This window comes from Leuresthes tenuis, unplaced genomic scaffold, assembly GCF_036924035.1.
Source record: "Leuresthes tenuis unplaced genomic scaffold, fLeuTen1.0.hap1 SCAF_14, whole genome shotgun sequence".
In the NCBI taxonomy this organism is placed as follows: domain Eukaryota; kingdom Metazoa; phylum Chordata; class Actinopteri; order Atheriniformes; family Atherinopsidae; genus Leuresthes; species Leuresthes tenuis.
This window is the reverse complement of record NW_027325368.1, coordinates 7826409-7840773: the sequence shown is the minus strand read 5'-3', so window position 1 is coordinate 7840773 and position 14365 is coordinate 7826409. Positions and strand designations below refer to the sequence as shown.

The following is a 14365-nucleotide window of genomic DNA, read 5'->3' as shown; positions in this document are numbered from 1 at the left end:
CGGTAAAGCAAAGCAACAGTTTGCATTTATGGTTCTCTTTTATGCTTTTGTGTGTGGAGTTGTTTTGCTGTACAAACTGCACAACAGAGTAAATGATCCAGGCTATTCAGTGTGATGCTTTTCCATCTAGACTTTATCTAAACTTCAAGAGAGGAAGCTGAGCTTATGCAGGATTTATTTCATCCTTTGGGTATTTGAAAAGGGCAGATCTTTAGAGGAGAACTCAACGTGCTGCAACTTAAGAAGATATATGTAAACAGACAACACACGAGTAGAACAAACAAAGGACAATAACCACTTTTATCTTCATTTAATGAAATAATCAGTTTTTAATCATTTTCTGTGTTGGATTAACATTTTGTCAAAGCCTCATATCATCCCACAATGATGCTGTTTGATTAAATGATCCTGAACCACTTCTGTGTGCATATTTTTAACACTTAAAGCCAAGCTAAGAGTATCCACCCGTTCATATATTCAAAAGGGAATTTTAGTTTGCTTATCAAACTGGTAGTTTGTCAGCCTGTTCTCTGCTTAGTTTCTCCAGCCTTTCTGGCACACAGTGCAGTCTCTCTCCACAACCCACCAAGACTAAGAGGGAGTTTCAGAGTTTACAGCGATTCCCTTAGGATTTATCAGATTTCCGGTTAACTTGCATATGAACACATGGGTATGAGGAAATGAGAGGTGAGTGTGTTTCTGCACACTGTTACAGATTTGGTTTGTTTTAGAAAAACATAAAAAGTCTCACTAACAACAACTAGAATCAGAAATAAATGCAGGCTTCTGTAAAAGACCCGGCGCAGTCTCCATCGTGGCGTAGATTCAGTGCAGTGACTGAATGCATGTTTTAAACAGCCTTTGTCTTTGTTAAAGTTCACAATTACACAGTTTCAATCGATCTGTGGTTGATATGACGCGAAAAATGAGGACATGTCTCATGCAGCTGCCAAAAATTGTCATCATAACAGGTAAGATATTGTCCCCACACTAAAGGGTAAAGTACGTTACAACTGATAGGCGATCAATGCGATGACCAACAAGTCTCAACTTATTCTGCTGAAGCTCAGGTGTGAAAAATAAGCACCACGCTAAGTGTGGATGCTTTAATCTCTTAACACGAGTAATGCAAAGCCAGAGTAAACGTCCTGACAAAATTCTTAGTAAACCACTTTCAACCCGCCCATCTTTGAACTGCTGACAGTTACATTAGCAGACGAGCAAACAGCCGTTAAGGGTGCCGCTTTCCAGAGAAATAAGAGGGGTAACGAAACAACGGTGTCCCGTGCCATGGATTTCCCAACCATTTCCCAGGGAAGAGAATCATTTCACCGCACCTGTGACAAATAAATGGGGGAGAAAACAGCTAAATGTTGTCTCAACTCTGTCTGAGACACACACACACAGCAGACAGCAGAGTGGTGATAGTGGACACCGTGAAAAACATCACATGCAATAAAACCTCCATGAGTAACAAGCCAATAACAGCCTGTTATCACACCAGCTGTTCAACAGGCCTTAAAATGCAGAAAAGTGATTCTCTGAACCACGCACATCCACCACTGACATGTTGTGCACAACTCCAGCGTTTGTTCGGCTAATGTGACCTCTCATCCCCACATACTGTGGCTCTCTGTCGCCGTCCTTGGTAGAAAAGCGTAAGTTTAAGTATTTGGAGAGCTGAAGAGATTTCTTTGTTTAACTTTTCAAATCAAGATTAAAAGTGTGATGCAGCACAAGAGCATCTGTGGGACATTAATAAGCAATAAGTGGAGGCCTTCTGGATTTGAATTAGGAGGTTCTGACCCACCTGTTGTTCCAAATACTGCGGAAGAGGTCCAGAGCTTCCCGTAGCCTGTTGGTGTTATTGTCTTCCCTTATTACCATGTTGTAGCTGCTGCTAGCCACCACGAAGATGATAGCAGTGACGTCTGGAAGGAGAGCAAAGGTTGTGTGTCAGGACAACATTTTGACCTTACATGCAGTGGTGTAGTGCAGGGTATACAGAAAATATCCACTTCATGTCACAGCCACCACAGACTCTACCCATTCTGTAAATCTCCTGCCATGTGCATCACATTCCTAAGAAGGCAGAGACATGTTCGGGAGGAGACTAACGACGGAGCGGACGGAAAACTCCGTAAGGCTGAGGCTGAGGTGTAAATGGAGGAGAACGTGCTGCTGGTGGAGGATGCTCGGTGCAGTTATTTGAGGGGAACAAGGCAAGGAGTCTTACCATTAAAGCACTGGATCCATTTTCTCCTTTCATCTCTCTGGCCCCCAACATCAAACATGCTGTGGAGGAGATAAAATACTGGGTCAGACTCGAGACACAACAACACTCTCACTGCTGTCCTCTTGTGATCAGAGACTAAGGTTATCAAGTCCAAAATGAAACCTAATGGCAACATTTAACCAGGTAGAGTTTAATGATTGATTACATTTGCTCCTGATTTCATGCATGTTTAAAAAATACATGCTTAACATGAATGGGCTGACTGTGGACACAACATCATTTCCATGGATGCACGACCCCCGGCTGGATGTTTGGAAGTCATAACAGCCAAATAATACCCAACAGACACCCGGAGGGAATTCTTGACCCGGAGCTTTTTTCAATCATTCAGGATGATATAATGTGATACAAAGGCCTGTTTCAGATGGTAGAATGAGACTGTTGTGTCTGCGACTGCGGAAATGTCTTCAGAGAGCATCAAAGCGTTTACTCCAACTTCAATCTGCTGCTCTTATAACTGCAACCAACGCCAAATATGTGTCATCTGGCTCAGAAATCACACTGGACTCGTTTTACATCGATGACACGCTTTTCCACCTCGGCTTCCGGCTGTCGAGCGGATCAATGTCTGGAGTTTTTCTAGAGGACGCGCTGCCGTTAGCGCGGGCAAAACTTATGACATTTCAGCCTCTTAACACGAGGCAAAGGTAAATATAGCAGTATCGCCCGAGAGGGCATTCCAATCTGAGATTACAGTGATGAACAGTGATGCAAAAAAAAGAAACGTTAAAAAAAGCAAATTACTGGAAAAACGCCTTGAGAGCCTCTTTTTCAAAAGTGGGTAACAAAACCGAGGATGTAATAGCAGATGTGGCCAGGACAGAACAATACTTCCTTATGTGGGGCATGAAGATTTTATTTATAGAAGAGGCAGAATCTGCTGGAAGCATATTAATACTGTTGATCTGAATGGGGTAGTGATGTTTTTTTTGTTTGGTCTTTATTCTACTTTCATTTCTAAATTCCAATCGATTAAATATACCAGCGTGTGTTTACGCAGACACTTACTGAAAGTTCACTTTATCTACTTGGAACCTCGTCTCGAAAATCCCTGAAGTTAACACTCGGCAGCGTAGCAGGTCCTGTAAATCACGGACACAAAGAGACACAGTCGAGTTCAGGAAATGAATACAACAAGAAAACGATTTTGGATGTCATTTTTACTCATTTCGTACTGAGCAGATTAGCAGAACTGACCTGGTCTGTTGGCGTGTAGTCGCTCTGTCTTACAGAGTCAATTCTGTCCAGGAAACTGTAATGAGAGAATCAGAACAGATTTAGATTTTGCCGTACGAGCCAACCATTTTTATAGACTAGGAGAGATTGAAACACATGAAAAAAATCTGCATAAGAAAACTATGAAAAGAATGGCACCTGTCTCTATAAATACTGATGAAGCCAAACCAAATTACACACTGCGAGTCACAGTTCACCTGACAGAACAAAGCCCCTTTCATGCTAAATAACGTGTACGTTTTTATAAGCCCATCCATGAACTGCAGTTATTATCTGATAAGACACGGCCGCCATGTCTGAGTCCCCCTTTGAGGCCTGGGAGGCTGGCGTTAAGGCAGCTGAACGCCACAAGAGGGCAGGCGTGCTCAGTCTGGGCTATTTTGGTCTGTCTCTAGCCAGAGTGATTACATAAGGCGGTTATTGTGGAGGTTAGACAGCTTGCTGTTGCTGTCTCCTCACTACAGAGAGAGCATGTACAGCAGTGGAAGCAGCAGCAGAAGCAGCTGGGCCTCTCTGCAGCACAGCGGGCAGGCTCGGGACACCGATCACACGGGCCTTTGAATGATCTGCATCACTCTAAGAAAAGAGTTCAGCGAGGCTGTTCCAAGGGCCACCATACACTCAGACATAGATATAGATCAATTCAAGGCCAGTTTGTGCAGCGCGGGAGACACACTTTATGGGTATTTGAAGGTGGTACATGAATCACTATAGAGCCGTTTCAACATTTTAGATGTGAACTCGTCTGTTACTGTAACAGACTTACCACAGAAGCAACGACTGACGAGATCATGGTGAGATTTTAACAACCAGATCAGCACTAAAACCTGAAAAGATGATTAAATTCTTTCTAAAAACCCAAAATACACTTAAAAGTCCCAGAAAGAAAAAAAACTGAGTGCAGGATATTCTTTGGATTTTGGACTGTTGGTTGGATAAATCAGGCATCATTCACTTTAAATCGTCTGCAAAGCACCATTTGATACCATGCGATATTCCTACAATAAAACTACAATAGAGAGAAAGATCTTTGTTCCTGTCAGAGCAAAGGAAATACAGATGTGTCAGATGTATCTACGACCATTTCCCAGAATTGAGCTGAAGTTACTGACTGACTCCGGTAAGTATGACACAGATGTGGACCAAACAGGGTCAACCTCTCGGCATCGCTGATTTTCTCACTAAACCCTCTGCAGTTTCAGGATGTCACCACACAGACAGCACAGCTGCAGCACACAGGAAACCCGATGCACAGGAGATCAGCGTTTACGGTTAGGGTTTCTGTAGGTTCCTGTCGGGGACGACTGTCGCTTCGTTTTCACTTCAGCCCTAAAAGTAGCACACCAACATACCCAACCAGGATTAAATAACAGAGAATGAATGCTGTATTATAAACCATTAGATAACAGCCACGCTGCTCATGTGCTCCGACAATGTTTTCATCACATTCTGACTATTTCTGCCTCAAACAGTCCACACAAAAGGAGAAGTAAGGCTATTTCTGAAAGAGCACTCAACTTTCTCACCCTAATTTCATGAGATCTACTGTATTAACAGGGGTAGCAGGGAGTGTGGAGGAGAAGACACTGACATTTAAAACTCATTTCATTTCATCGTTAAAGAAGAAATACTGTGCAAATTCGGCAATCAGAACTAAACTCTCATTCGACCTGTGTGTTCCACATCATTAATTTATCAAGCCTTTAACTATTTGAACCTTTATCTAAAGTAATTATAAACTGCTCAACACACTGGCACAATCTGAAGTTTATCTATAACTTGCTTATTTATTAATTTACTATACACAGCACTATGTACTCATTAACCAGGCTGATTACTGGTCTAATCCAGTGTAAAATTCTCATAATTCTTTCCCGTCTTTAACTTACAACCCAACCTTTGGACTCTTGTTACTTTTTGGTCAGACATGCTTATCCTTAGCATAAGCCCTCTCTGCAGGTCTTAAACATCTGCACCTGACTTTATAACCACTGGAGTTATTTATATTTATAAACTCTAACCCTGAAGGAATGTGACGATTAAAGTGCATTTAAAATGGGTTTGTTTTATATGAATGATTTCAGTAGTATTTCAGAAGAAAAAAAAATCTAAGTTTAAACTTTACTTCTTTATGAATTGAGCTTTGAATGGATCTCAATTCTTTATCTAACTTTGTGACACCCATGGTGTGAACCACTGCCCTGTCAGCATCTTCTGAGGACAGATAAGCATTTCTGCTGACTATCGAGAGCAATAAGATTTATTGGCAGCTTGCAATACTCTAAAAAAGGCAGAAAATGTAAGTGGAAAACCATGACGAAACCTAGTAAATATTACAGACTTCCAAAAATGTTTTAGTTTTTTTAAGAGGCATGCACCTTTCCTCGTTGGTTAGTCCGCCGATAATGTTCTTGATTAACACTTTAATCCAACAAATGCCCATATATGGTGTAAAATTATTATCCAAAACAAAATCTGTTGAAAAAGTAACCAGGACTTGCCCCGTCTTAAAATCAAATGCATTCCTTTAAATCAAAAGAAACTATTCAAGCCAAGAGATGAGATGACCTGGTGTGCAGCGGTGACTTCTGTCATGACTTTTAAGTCAAAGAACACAAAGTACTCTCATTAAATAACCCAAATAAATGCATCTGTTTGTCTATTAGCGCTTCGCTTGAAAGGAAACAAACCCACTGCACTGTATCACAAACACATTGAACAGACACATTCACTCAAAAAAACACAAACTCCAGCTTTTGCCTCATCACTGCAGCAATGTGGAGTATTTTTAGTCAGTCTTCCTTGCAGAAACTTAGCTAGGTTATAATTACCGAGTGCTTTGTGACTGCCATGTGACAGAAGTACTATTGGTAGAGCACTGGAGATCCAAATATAGTCTCCATAAAAGACCAGAATAAATGACAGAAAAGAACGAGGGCGTTGGATCCAGGAAAAAATGCTGAAGGAGATAACACTGATTAACCGTGTGGCCATCCAGATAATGCCTTATCAAAAGGTTTGGGTGCAGTTTTCGGTGACTACAACTGTTCTGGCTGAGGGCTACAAATAGACGAGCTGGGTTTAAGGTTCAGGGAAATGTGTGGTTTTTGCCGGTTTCCCTCAGTTTCCTCTCAGAACTATACTTCGTTGGCATCAGTGATCTTTGTGTGATGTGGTAATTCTGCCAAACCTGTGGTGTGAGGGATGGCCACCACTTTTCTACGTCGTTTTCAGTATGTGTGCAGTACATACATGGCACTAAAATGCTTTAGTAGTGATACACTATGAATCATTTCACCCTCACACACACACCCCCATCATAAAGAGGCCTCTTACAGTTCCCTGACGGTTTCTTTTTCTTTAGGAAATGACTGATCCTGTGTTTTGCAGTCCCCCTCGCTGCTGCTCTCTCCTTTGGGCTGGGTTGGCTCTGTATTTAGCTTAAACACACTGTACTAGTCCTGCGGGCCAGTCTGTGTTGCTATGTATAGGTCTGTTATGGACAGTATCACTTGACTTGGCCTGGTCTTTCTGTGTCGTTTGCCTCATCTTTCCACACGACATAGACACAAACATGAAAACGCTCACACAGCCTGAACGTCACCCAGACACTCCAATATGTTGAGGGACGGTTGATGCTGGGGGCCTAAGGGCTCATCTCCCACGTGGTGCAGGTCACATGTTGCTGCCCATTGAGCAGAAAAGGGGGCAGAGAAGATGGTGGTGATGAGGAGAGGCGGAGGGTATTGAAACACTGAATATTGGAGTACACAAATATAAATTTCTTGCGCCGTTAAGTTGCTTCCAAACAACAAACAGAGCAAAGCATGTAACTGGAGGAGGACTGGACCCAACGGCAGTAATTTAGTTGAAATTACACACAAAAGAAACTAATTTTCAAAACGTCAAAATCACATTTCAATCAACGTTGGGAAAAGAAGTCCCCTCCAACAGACTGCAAACCTTCCCACCAACCAGCAGCACCCAGCCTCATGTGCTCATTTGATAATTGGGTTGACTTTTTACAAATAGCAGACCATCTTTAATTAGCAGGATTGGATCAATAGTTTCCATATTTTGAGCCGCTCAGGCCAGCATAATGGACTCCACTTTAGTCTCCAACTGACTGGTGACAGCGCTTTGAAACTCGGCCGCACCGTGACATTGTTTCTAGCTGGGGAAGTTCTCGTTCAAATGTCTTCAGTTGGGACAATGCAAACGTTTTCTGTCTGGTAATTTCACTGTAACTCAGCTGTTTAGAAGTTTTACTACATCAAGCCCAAAAAGAACATTTTAAAGTAAGAAATCACAACATTTATCACTTTAAATTAACAGTGAACTACTCCATTATCTTAAACATGAGTCACAGCAAAGGTAGCTTATCACTGAAAAGGACTTCAATTCAATACATCTAGAAAGTTCAGAAATATTTTAGAAAGCATATGGATGTAGGCAATGACCATTATATTCTTTCATACGTATTCTGACTATTTTTGCCACATCTGATGATGATTTGGTGTATGAAATGTCTGAAAATGTAATATGAAAAGGCCCAAGATGATGTATGTCCACTTTTATCTCACATACAAGCCAAAAATGCAAAACTGATGATATTCTTCTACAGAGGCGAGTAGGACAAAGTTGGCTAAGTGGGCAGGGCTTTCTCTCTGTTGGTCGTCCTCTAATTGGAAGGTCAGAGGTTTCCATCCACAGTTCCTCCAAGTGTCCTCAGGAAATACATTAGACCCACACTGCTGTCGATATCCTCCGTGGGAGATTTTAGAAAATAAAGAATAAGAAGCACTCCATGTGTGTGAATTGGTGCATGAGAAACACACTGGATATGTACGTTTTAAGAGCCGAAGTGATTTACAAACTGGTTTTTTTTTCAGGGCAGTGTGAACACAGAAATCCAATTGTGGTCTTAGATTGGATATGTATCCCGTATGAGACATGAGTGCAGACGCTCATATATGCTCCTTTTTGCTCATACACATGGCCGGAGGGTTGTCGTCATAAACACACAGCACTACTTCAGCATTGCCAGCAATAACAGCTAAAACGGTGCAAAGTATCTGTGTAGCTTCTCCTCTTTTTCTATGTAGCTGGACAAACGTTTGCAGTTCTCTGGAGCCAAATGTCATCCACAAATTTACCAGAAAAGCTTCCATCTCAGAAATATTTGTGCATTTCAATCTAATCTCCTGAGGGATGCAGTCGCGTTCCAGTTAAAGTCCGATGCACGACACTTGTTGTTGATGTTTGTGAACTCTTCAATCTGATCTGTCCTGGTAATGTGAGGGCGGCCATTGTAAAGCGCTTTGTTGAACCTCAGACCACATTAAAAGGTGTCAAATAAGTCTAGACCATTTACGATTTAATGGTTTTAGCTCTACTTCAGTCATTTAAACTATAATCTTAGGGTGCATCATTTGATAAACGCTATCGGACAACATTTAGTTCTGAAATATGTGATCGGTGGTCACTAAAGAGGCCGATCAGAAGGCCGTAACATTATTATTATTTCTAAAAGGAGAGTAAAGCTGCACCTTCTTAAACAAAGTCTATTTAAGGGCAGTATGACTCTTACTATTATTTATTTTGAGCTATTGACGCTTGATAGTCAGGTCAGAAGTAAATAATAAAACAAAGAAACGTCCACTCGACTGATAACGTCAGCACCACAGGCAGATGGCAACAGTAAAGCAACTGTACTGTGTGGCAAAGATAACTTCAATGGTGTTGATTTCAAGTCACCGTGCTACCACAAGTCCAATTAGTGTTTCCAAACAAGTGTTAATCCGTCTAAAACCAGCGATGAGGTCACGCCAGAAATTCAGGGTGGGTTTTATTTATTTTTCCTTTCCTTTTTTTTTTTTAATAAATAAAAAATAAAAATGCATCCACCCTGAAAACCGAGACAGATGTTCAACATAGGGTAATAAACACATAGGGAATTAGCATATAGATACAGTATTACCAAAGCTATTGCTCAACTGCTGCAGCTACATTTCTTTGTTTATGTTCACGATACACGCCAAGCTCATATTTTCCTCCCATGAATAAAACAAACGCGCCGCTCGTCAGTATCACGGTACCATTAAGAGATGAAAAAAGATGACACAGCAGCACGTTTCCTCATGAAACAAAGCTGCATTTCATGTCTTTACGGAATAATAATTACAGTTTGGTATTCTATGCTTATTTCAAAAAGGGGGGGGGGGGGGGGGGGGGTCCGTGCAAGCTTTTCCGGACCACGTGTGGCCTGGTAACAAATGCTTTAAAACCAGCGACACAACACAGCTCGTCGCTTCACAGAGACTGTCAGATGTAGTGAGCTGGTACAGCACACAGAGCCACGTGCGGCGGGACAACAGGAAGGTGGAGCTGTGCAGGATCCTGGTCACCTGGTGGAAAGATCTGAGCCCAGGGTTCAGCTCATCCATCCAAACAGGAACAGTGTGAAGTTTGGGAGATGGATCTGAAACTAGAAGAATCCATCAACGGCTCAGTGGGTACTTCCTAAATATAGGAGCAAGAACGGAGACACTCCTGAAAGTCAAACCAAATCTTGTGTAAACAAAAGTGCCTGCTTTATCTCAAGTCCGCCAAATCGCCTTCCAGGGCCGCATCAAGTCACGGTTTTGGAAGGAGTTGTATATAAAAATGTAAAATACATCGTAATGCCCTCTGTCTCTGCTCAGTGTCTATGTGGACCATTACATTACCTCAGTTTAAAATAGACTCGCTCCTCAAATTTGAGCCAGAGTGGGAATATGGGACTCTGTCAGGCCTAAATCATGTCCCATGTGGGGTTTCCAAATACAGTTCCCACTGCATAATTGACCAATAGGTTTCTCCAGATAATACCGAAGCCTATTATCAATACAGTATGTCAGATACTGAACTGTACCAAAAATAGAAAACAAAGCAAAAATAGTGTAATCAACTGTATTGAACAGGTTTTAATTCTCTTGCCTGTAAACAACAGCAGCCTCCATGTCGAATTAGTTGTTCCGCTTGAAAGTCAACCAGTGACCCAGTCAAAATGAGCTTTTCCTCTTTTCCCTAATCAAAAGTCAATAAGCAATGGCTAATATCAGACAGGAGAGTCTACTGTATCAGTGCAGATTGCATAAGCCTGTATTAAGCTGCTCATACTAGACCACCTGGTGATTATAAATCAAAACACAGCAACCCAGGAAGAAGCAACTTCAACTACAAACGGCAGGTCCCTTTAAATTTCTAGTTCTCCTTTTCCAGACGTTAAACATATAGTTTTAACCGACTGAAATGTAGCCGGAACTCGGGCCGTCCAGGCCTGTGCATGCTGTTTGTGTAGTTCACAATCTGGCCTCCGGGTGGCATCCCTCCGCTCCTGCTGCACACAGCCTCCTTTCCACACTGACCCTGCCTGGTTTTAGCAGCTGGGTTCCCATGACAACCCCAGTCGGTCCATACCACTCCTCTCTCCCTCTCTCTATCCCCTCCTCTCTTCCTAAGCCAGGCTGCACTTGTATCATTCCATTCCCAGACTCTCCCATACATCAACACAAAGCAGGACCGGGCTCTGCGCTGGCTCTCTGCGCCGTATGTGTGTCACTGTCACTGTGTGCATGTGTGTTTAGTGGGAGGGCAAAGCAAAATTAGGCTTATAAAGACAGATTATTTTAGAGGGCCACGGTCTCAAGCACATAACTAAAAATAAGTCACATCTTCAGTAGAAGGAGGGAACGTAATATGTACTGTGTGAAGTGTAAAGTACAAAGTTACTGAATATTGTCACAACCTGATGGACACACGCTCAGTTGTGATGAAATACACAAACAGGGCTACATGAGTTAAGAGCTGAGCTGTGGGGATGACAGATAAGGATGTTACAAGTCACAAAGTGGTCAGCAGGATTGCTGTGAAATCAGGCTGGCTCGAGTAGTGCACGTAACTGCAAACTGTGGCAATGCTGGGGCGGCTTTGCGTCAGGCCTCCTGCTACAATCCAAAACTCAAAGAACCAATTAACAAGCTTTATATTCGTTTTGTTTGTTTGTTTCTGTGAAACGAGCAGATCGAGGGAAATGGGAGGGGAGGTGATCTTATATCCAGGTGATTAGAGGGATATCTGCACAAAACAATGAGTGTCATTACTTTGGCAATGAACAGCTACGGACAAGTTGAGAGGGCATATAGAGGTACTGCAGATTATTCCAATAGTTCCTGGGAAAAATAATATTCCCCATTCAGCTTGCAGATTATACACACACTGATGCACTACAGTTTTTCACCCACAAGCTCAATCTAAAATTCAAAGAATCTGGAATTCAAGGGTTTTGTTTAAAATGTGCTTTATTTTAGTGGAAAAAAAGTTCTGTATGTTTTCAGCGTGTCCAAAAACTGAAAGAATAGCACATAAAACTAAAATTCTTGGTCACTTATAAGTTAGTAACACACACATTCTGAGCCTTTGTTTAACCTGTTACAGCTGTAAAAACATCAGCTGTGAACAACAATTACATTTCTGAATAAATATTGCTTCAGAGTAGAGCGTCGTTCATAAAAACGACAGGATAAAGCAGATGATCACACTGAAAGACTTTTCTGTTGGGTGAATGTAGTCATAATAGGTTCTAAAATTCTTTGTCTGCCAAACTAGCAGCTGTATGTTTACTTAAGTTAGCCTCTGAGCTACCTGCAGCCTAGCCAGATGAAATAACCTACAGCTCAAAGTGTCAACAAACCACAGTGACACAAAAACGTAGGAAGGTTTCCATAAATAGCTTTGTGCCCCCCTATGACCACATTCCACAGGAGGTGAAAGTTTAAGCTTGTTTGAATAGTGGCCAAGGTGGAGGCAGACCTTTTGCCTGGGTGTGGCTGGACACCACCACCCTGTAGCTTCACAGCTAGCTGTGCCTGGAGGCTACAAAACCTGAGCTTCAGTAAATGACGAGGCCTAACTTTGAGCAGGCTCTGAGGGTTTAAATTACCCATGTCACACAAAACACGTTAAAGCGGACGCTAAACACAGATGACCACGTGCTCTTTGATAAATTTTGCATTGGCTCGAGTCCATTGTTGCTCACTCTGGTAGACGTATTTGGCAGCAAAAGGGAGAATGTAGAGCTGGGAGCCCCTGTCATTAGACAGCAAAATGTCTGCTTATGTGTCAAACTCATCAGTTCGCTTCTCTGTTTCCAGCAGTGGAAGAAAGAGCCGGGCTGATGAGGTTGGAAATAAAGAACAAATACTTTCAGGTACCTGTATTTATCTTTCTTGACGACTTTCATTTTAACCGCTAGATTTTAAATCAAATATCTATTTTTTTTTTTTTTACTCCTTAAAATATAAAAAGAAGCTTGTTAATTTACTTTTATTTTACGCAATGAAAATTATAAATTATCTTTTTAAATTTTGCATCATTGTGATGCACGGATCATTTTCCACCTAAACAGGCAACAGGCAAACTTGAGAGAGCTTTCATATCGTGAGTCAGCATCTCACGATATGAATGAAAGAAGCGGGTGATGCAGTTATTCCTCATCCACTGGTTGTTCAAGTCGACTGAAGTTATCGGGTGTATGTTCTGCCAGTTTTCATTATATTGTTTTTTATTACATCAGGGTTGCGCGATCGTGGCAAAACTCGTAATCATGTTTGAGAAATCAAGTTTCATTATTTGAGAACATCATATCTTTATTAAACTTGAACTTTGAGCAAACTTCACTAGTTTTTTGTTCCAAGTACAACATGCGTTTTCAGACGCCCAAAATTGTTTTTCCTTTCTTACCAACCAAAGAGCACCTGTCTACTGTACCAAACAACTCCAGAAGCACGGGGTTGATCCCTTCCTCCCTGCATTTACAACACAAGACAAGTGGCAGCAACATGGCGTCCTGCACAACAATCATTTATGCTCGATTATACTGTTTGTATAATCATGGGATGTGAACATTGTAATGAAAATTGATTAATCTATTAACTGACAGTCTTAAAAATATATTACATGGTAAGATCTGTTAGTTTTTCACTGAAACAGAAGGTGGAAGCGTCCACTGAAGGTACCGGTTACTTTTTTACTTTCAGAGGTATACTTCCGAGTCTGTACTTTTCCACTTTCACTTTAGTAAATGATTTGAATAAGTACTTCTGCTTTTATCAAGGTCTCTTTTTTTTTCTTTTAATTCTGTAAAAGTATAATGAACTTCTTGAATATAGATTGTGTGTACTTTTGAAACCTCTGTTGAGCTGTGTGTGTGTGTGAGCAGGGTAGGGGGAGACAGAGGGAGCAGGAAAGCATATGGGTGCATTAATACTCTCACAATGATTTGTTTTATGTCCGGGCATTAAGAGAAGAGATGGTATGGCCAGGCAGAGCGCAGTCACTCTCACACAGTCACATACACAAAACCAACACAGAGGCGTTTTGTGTCTCACCTTCTGTTACTGACCTTCCCTTTGTTTACAGCGCATTGCCGGGATACTCCCTTTGATTCGACTGCGCACACGTGACCCTAGCCAGTTTCTGCTCTGCAGTGCTGCTGCTAAAAATAGTCTGAGCTTGCCCTGGCTCCACAGCTAGTTTACATAAGCTCTAAGGGGGGTGGGGGGTGGAAGGGGAGGGGGAGAGAAGGGAGCGACAGAGGGGGGAGAGAGGAGGGGGAGTCTCAGTGAAGAGAGAGAGAGAGAGAGAAGAGTAATAGGCGAAGGAGGGGAAGAAGGCGGGGAGGAGGGGGGTCTATGGCCGACCATTCCACAATCTCAGAGCAGGGGACCTGCAGCGCCACTGCTGTCCTCCAGCAGACTGTGCCTGTACACTCCTGGACAACAGGAGGCTCTG

The 14365-nt window shown here is 42.0% G+C and overlaps 1 protein-coding gene across 3 annotated transcripts in view; it reads right to left on the bottom strand.

Annotated features, from left to right (window-relative positions):
• The window catches only part of gnal2 (guanine nucleotide binding protein (G protein), alpha activating activity polypeptide, olfactory type 2), a 46915-nt gene that overhangs the window by 3601 nt on the left and 28949 nt on the right, over positions 1-14365 (bottom strand). For all 3 annotated transcript variants that reach the window (XM_072363914.1, XM_072363915.1, XM_072363916.1), the window contains exons 6-9: positions 3494-3548; positions 3305-3378; positions 2237-2295; positions 1811-1931 (exon numbers count right to left, since the gene is read on the bottom strand). In XM_072363914.1, coding sequence (XP_072220015.1) covers positions 1811-1931; positions 2237-2295; positions 3305-3378; positions 3494-3548 — 309 coding nt within the window. The remainder of the gene's footprint in view (positions 1-1810; positions 1932-2236; positions 2296-3304; positions 3379-3493; positions 3549-14365) is intronic.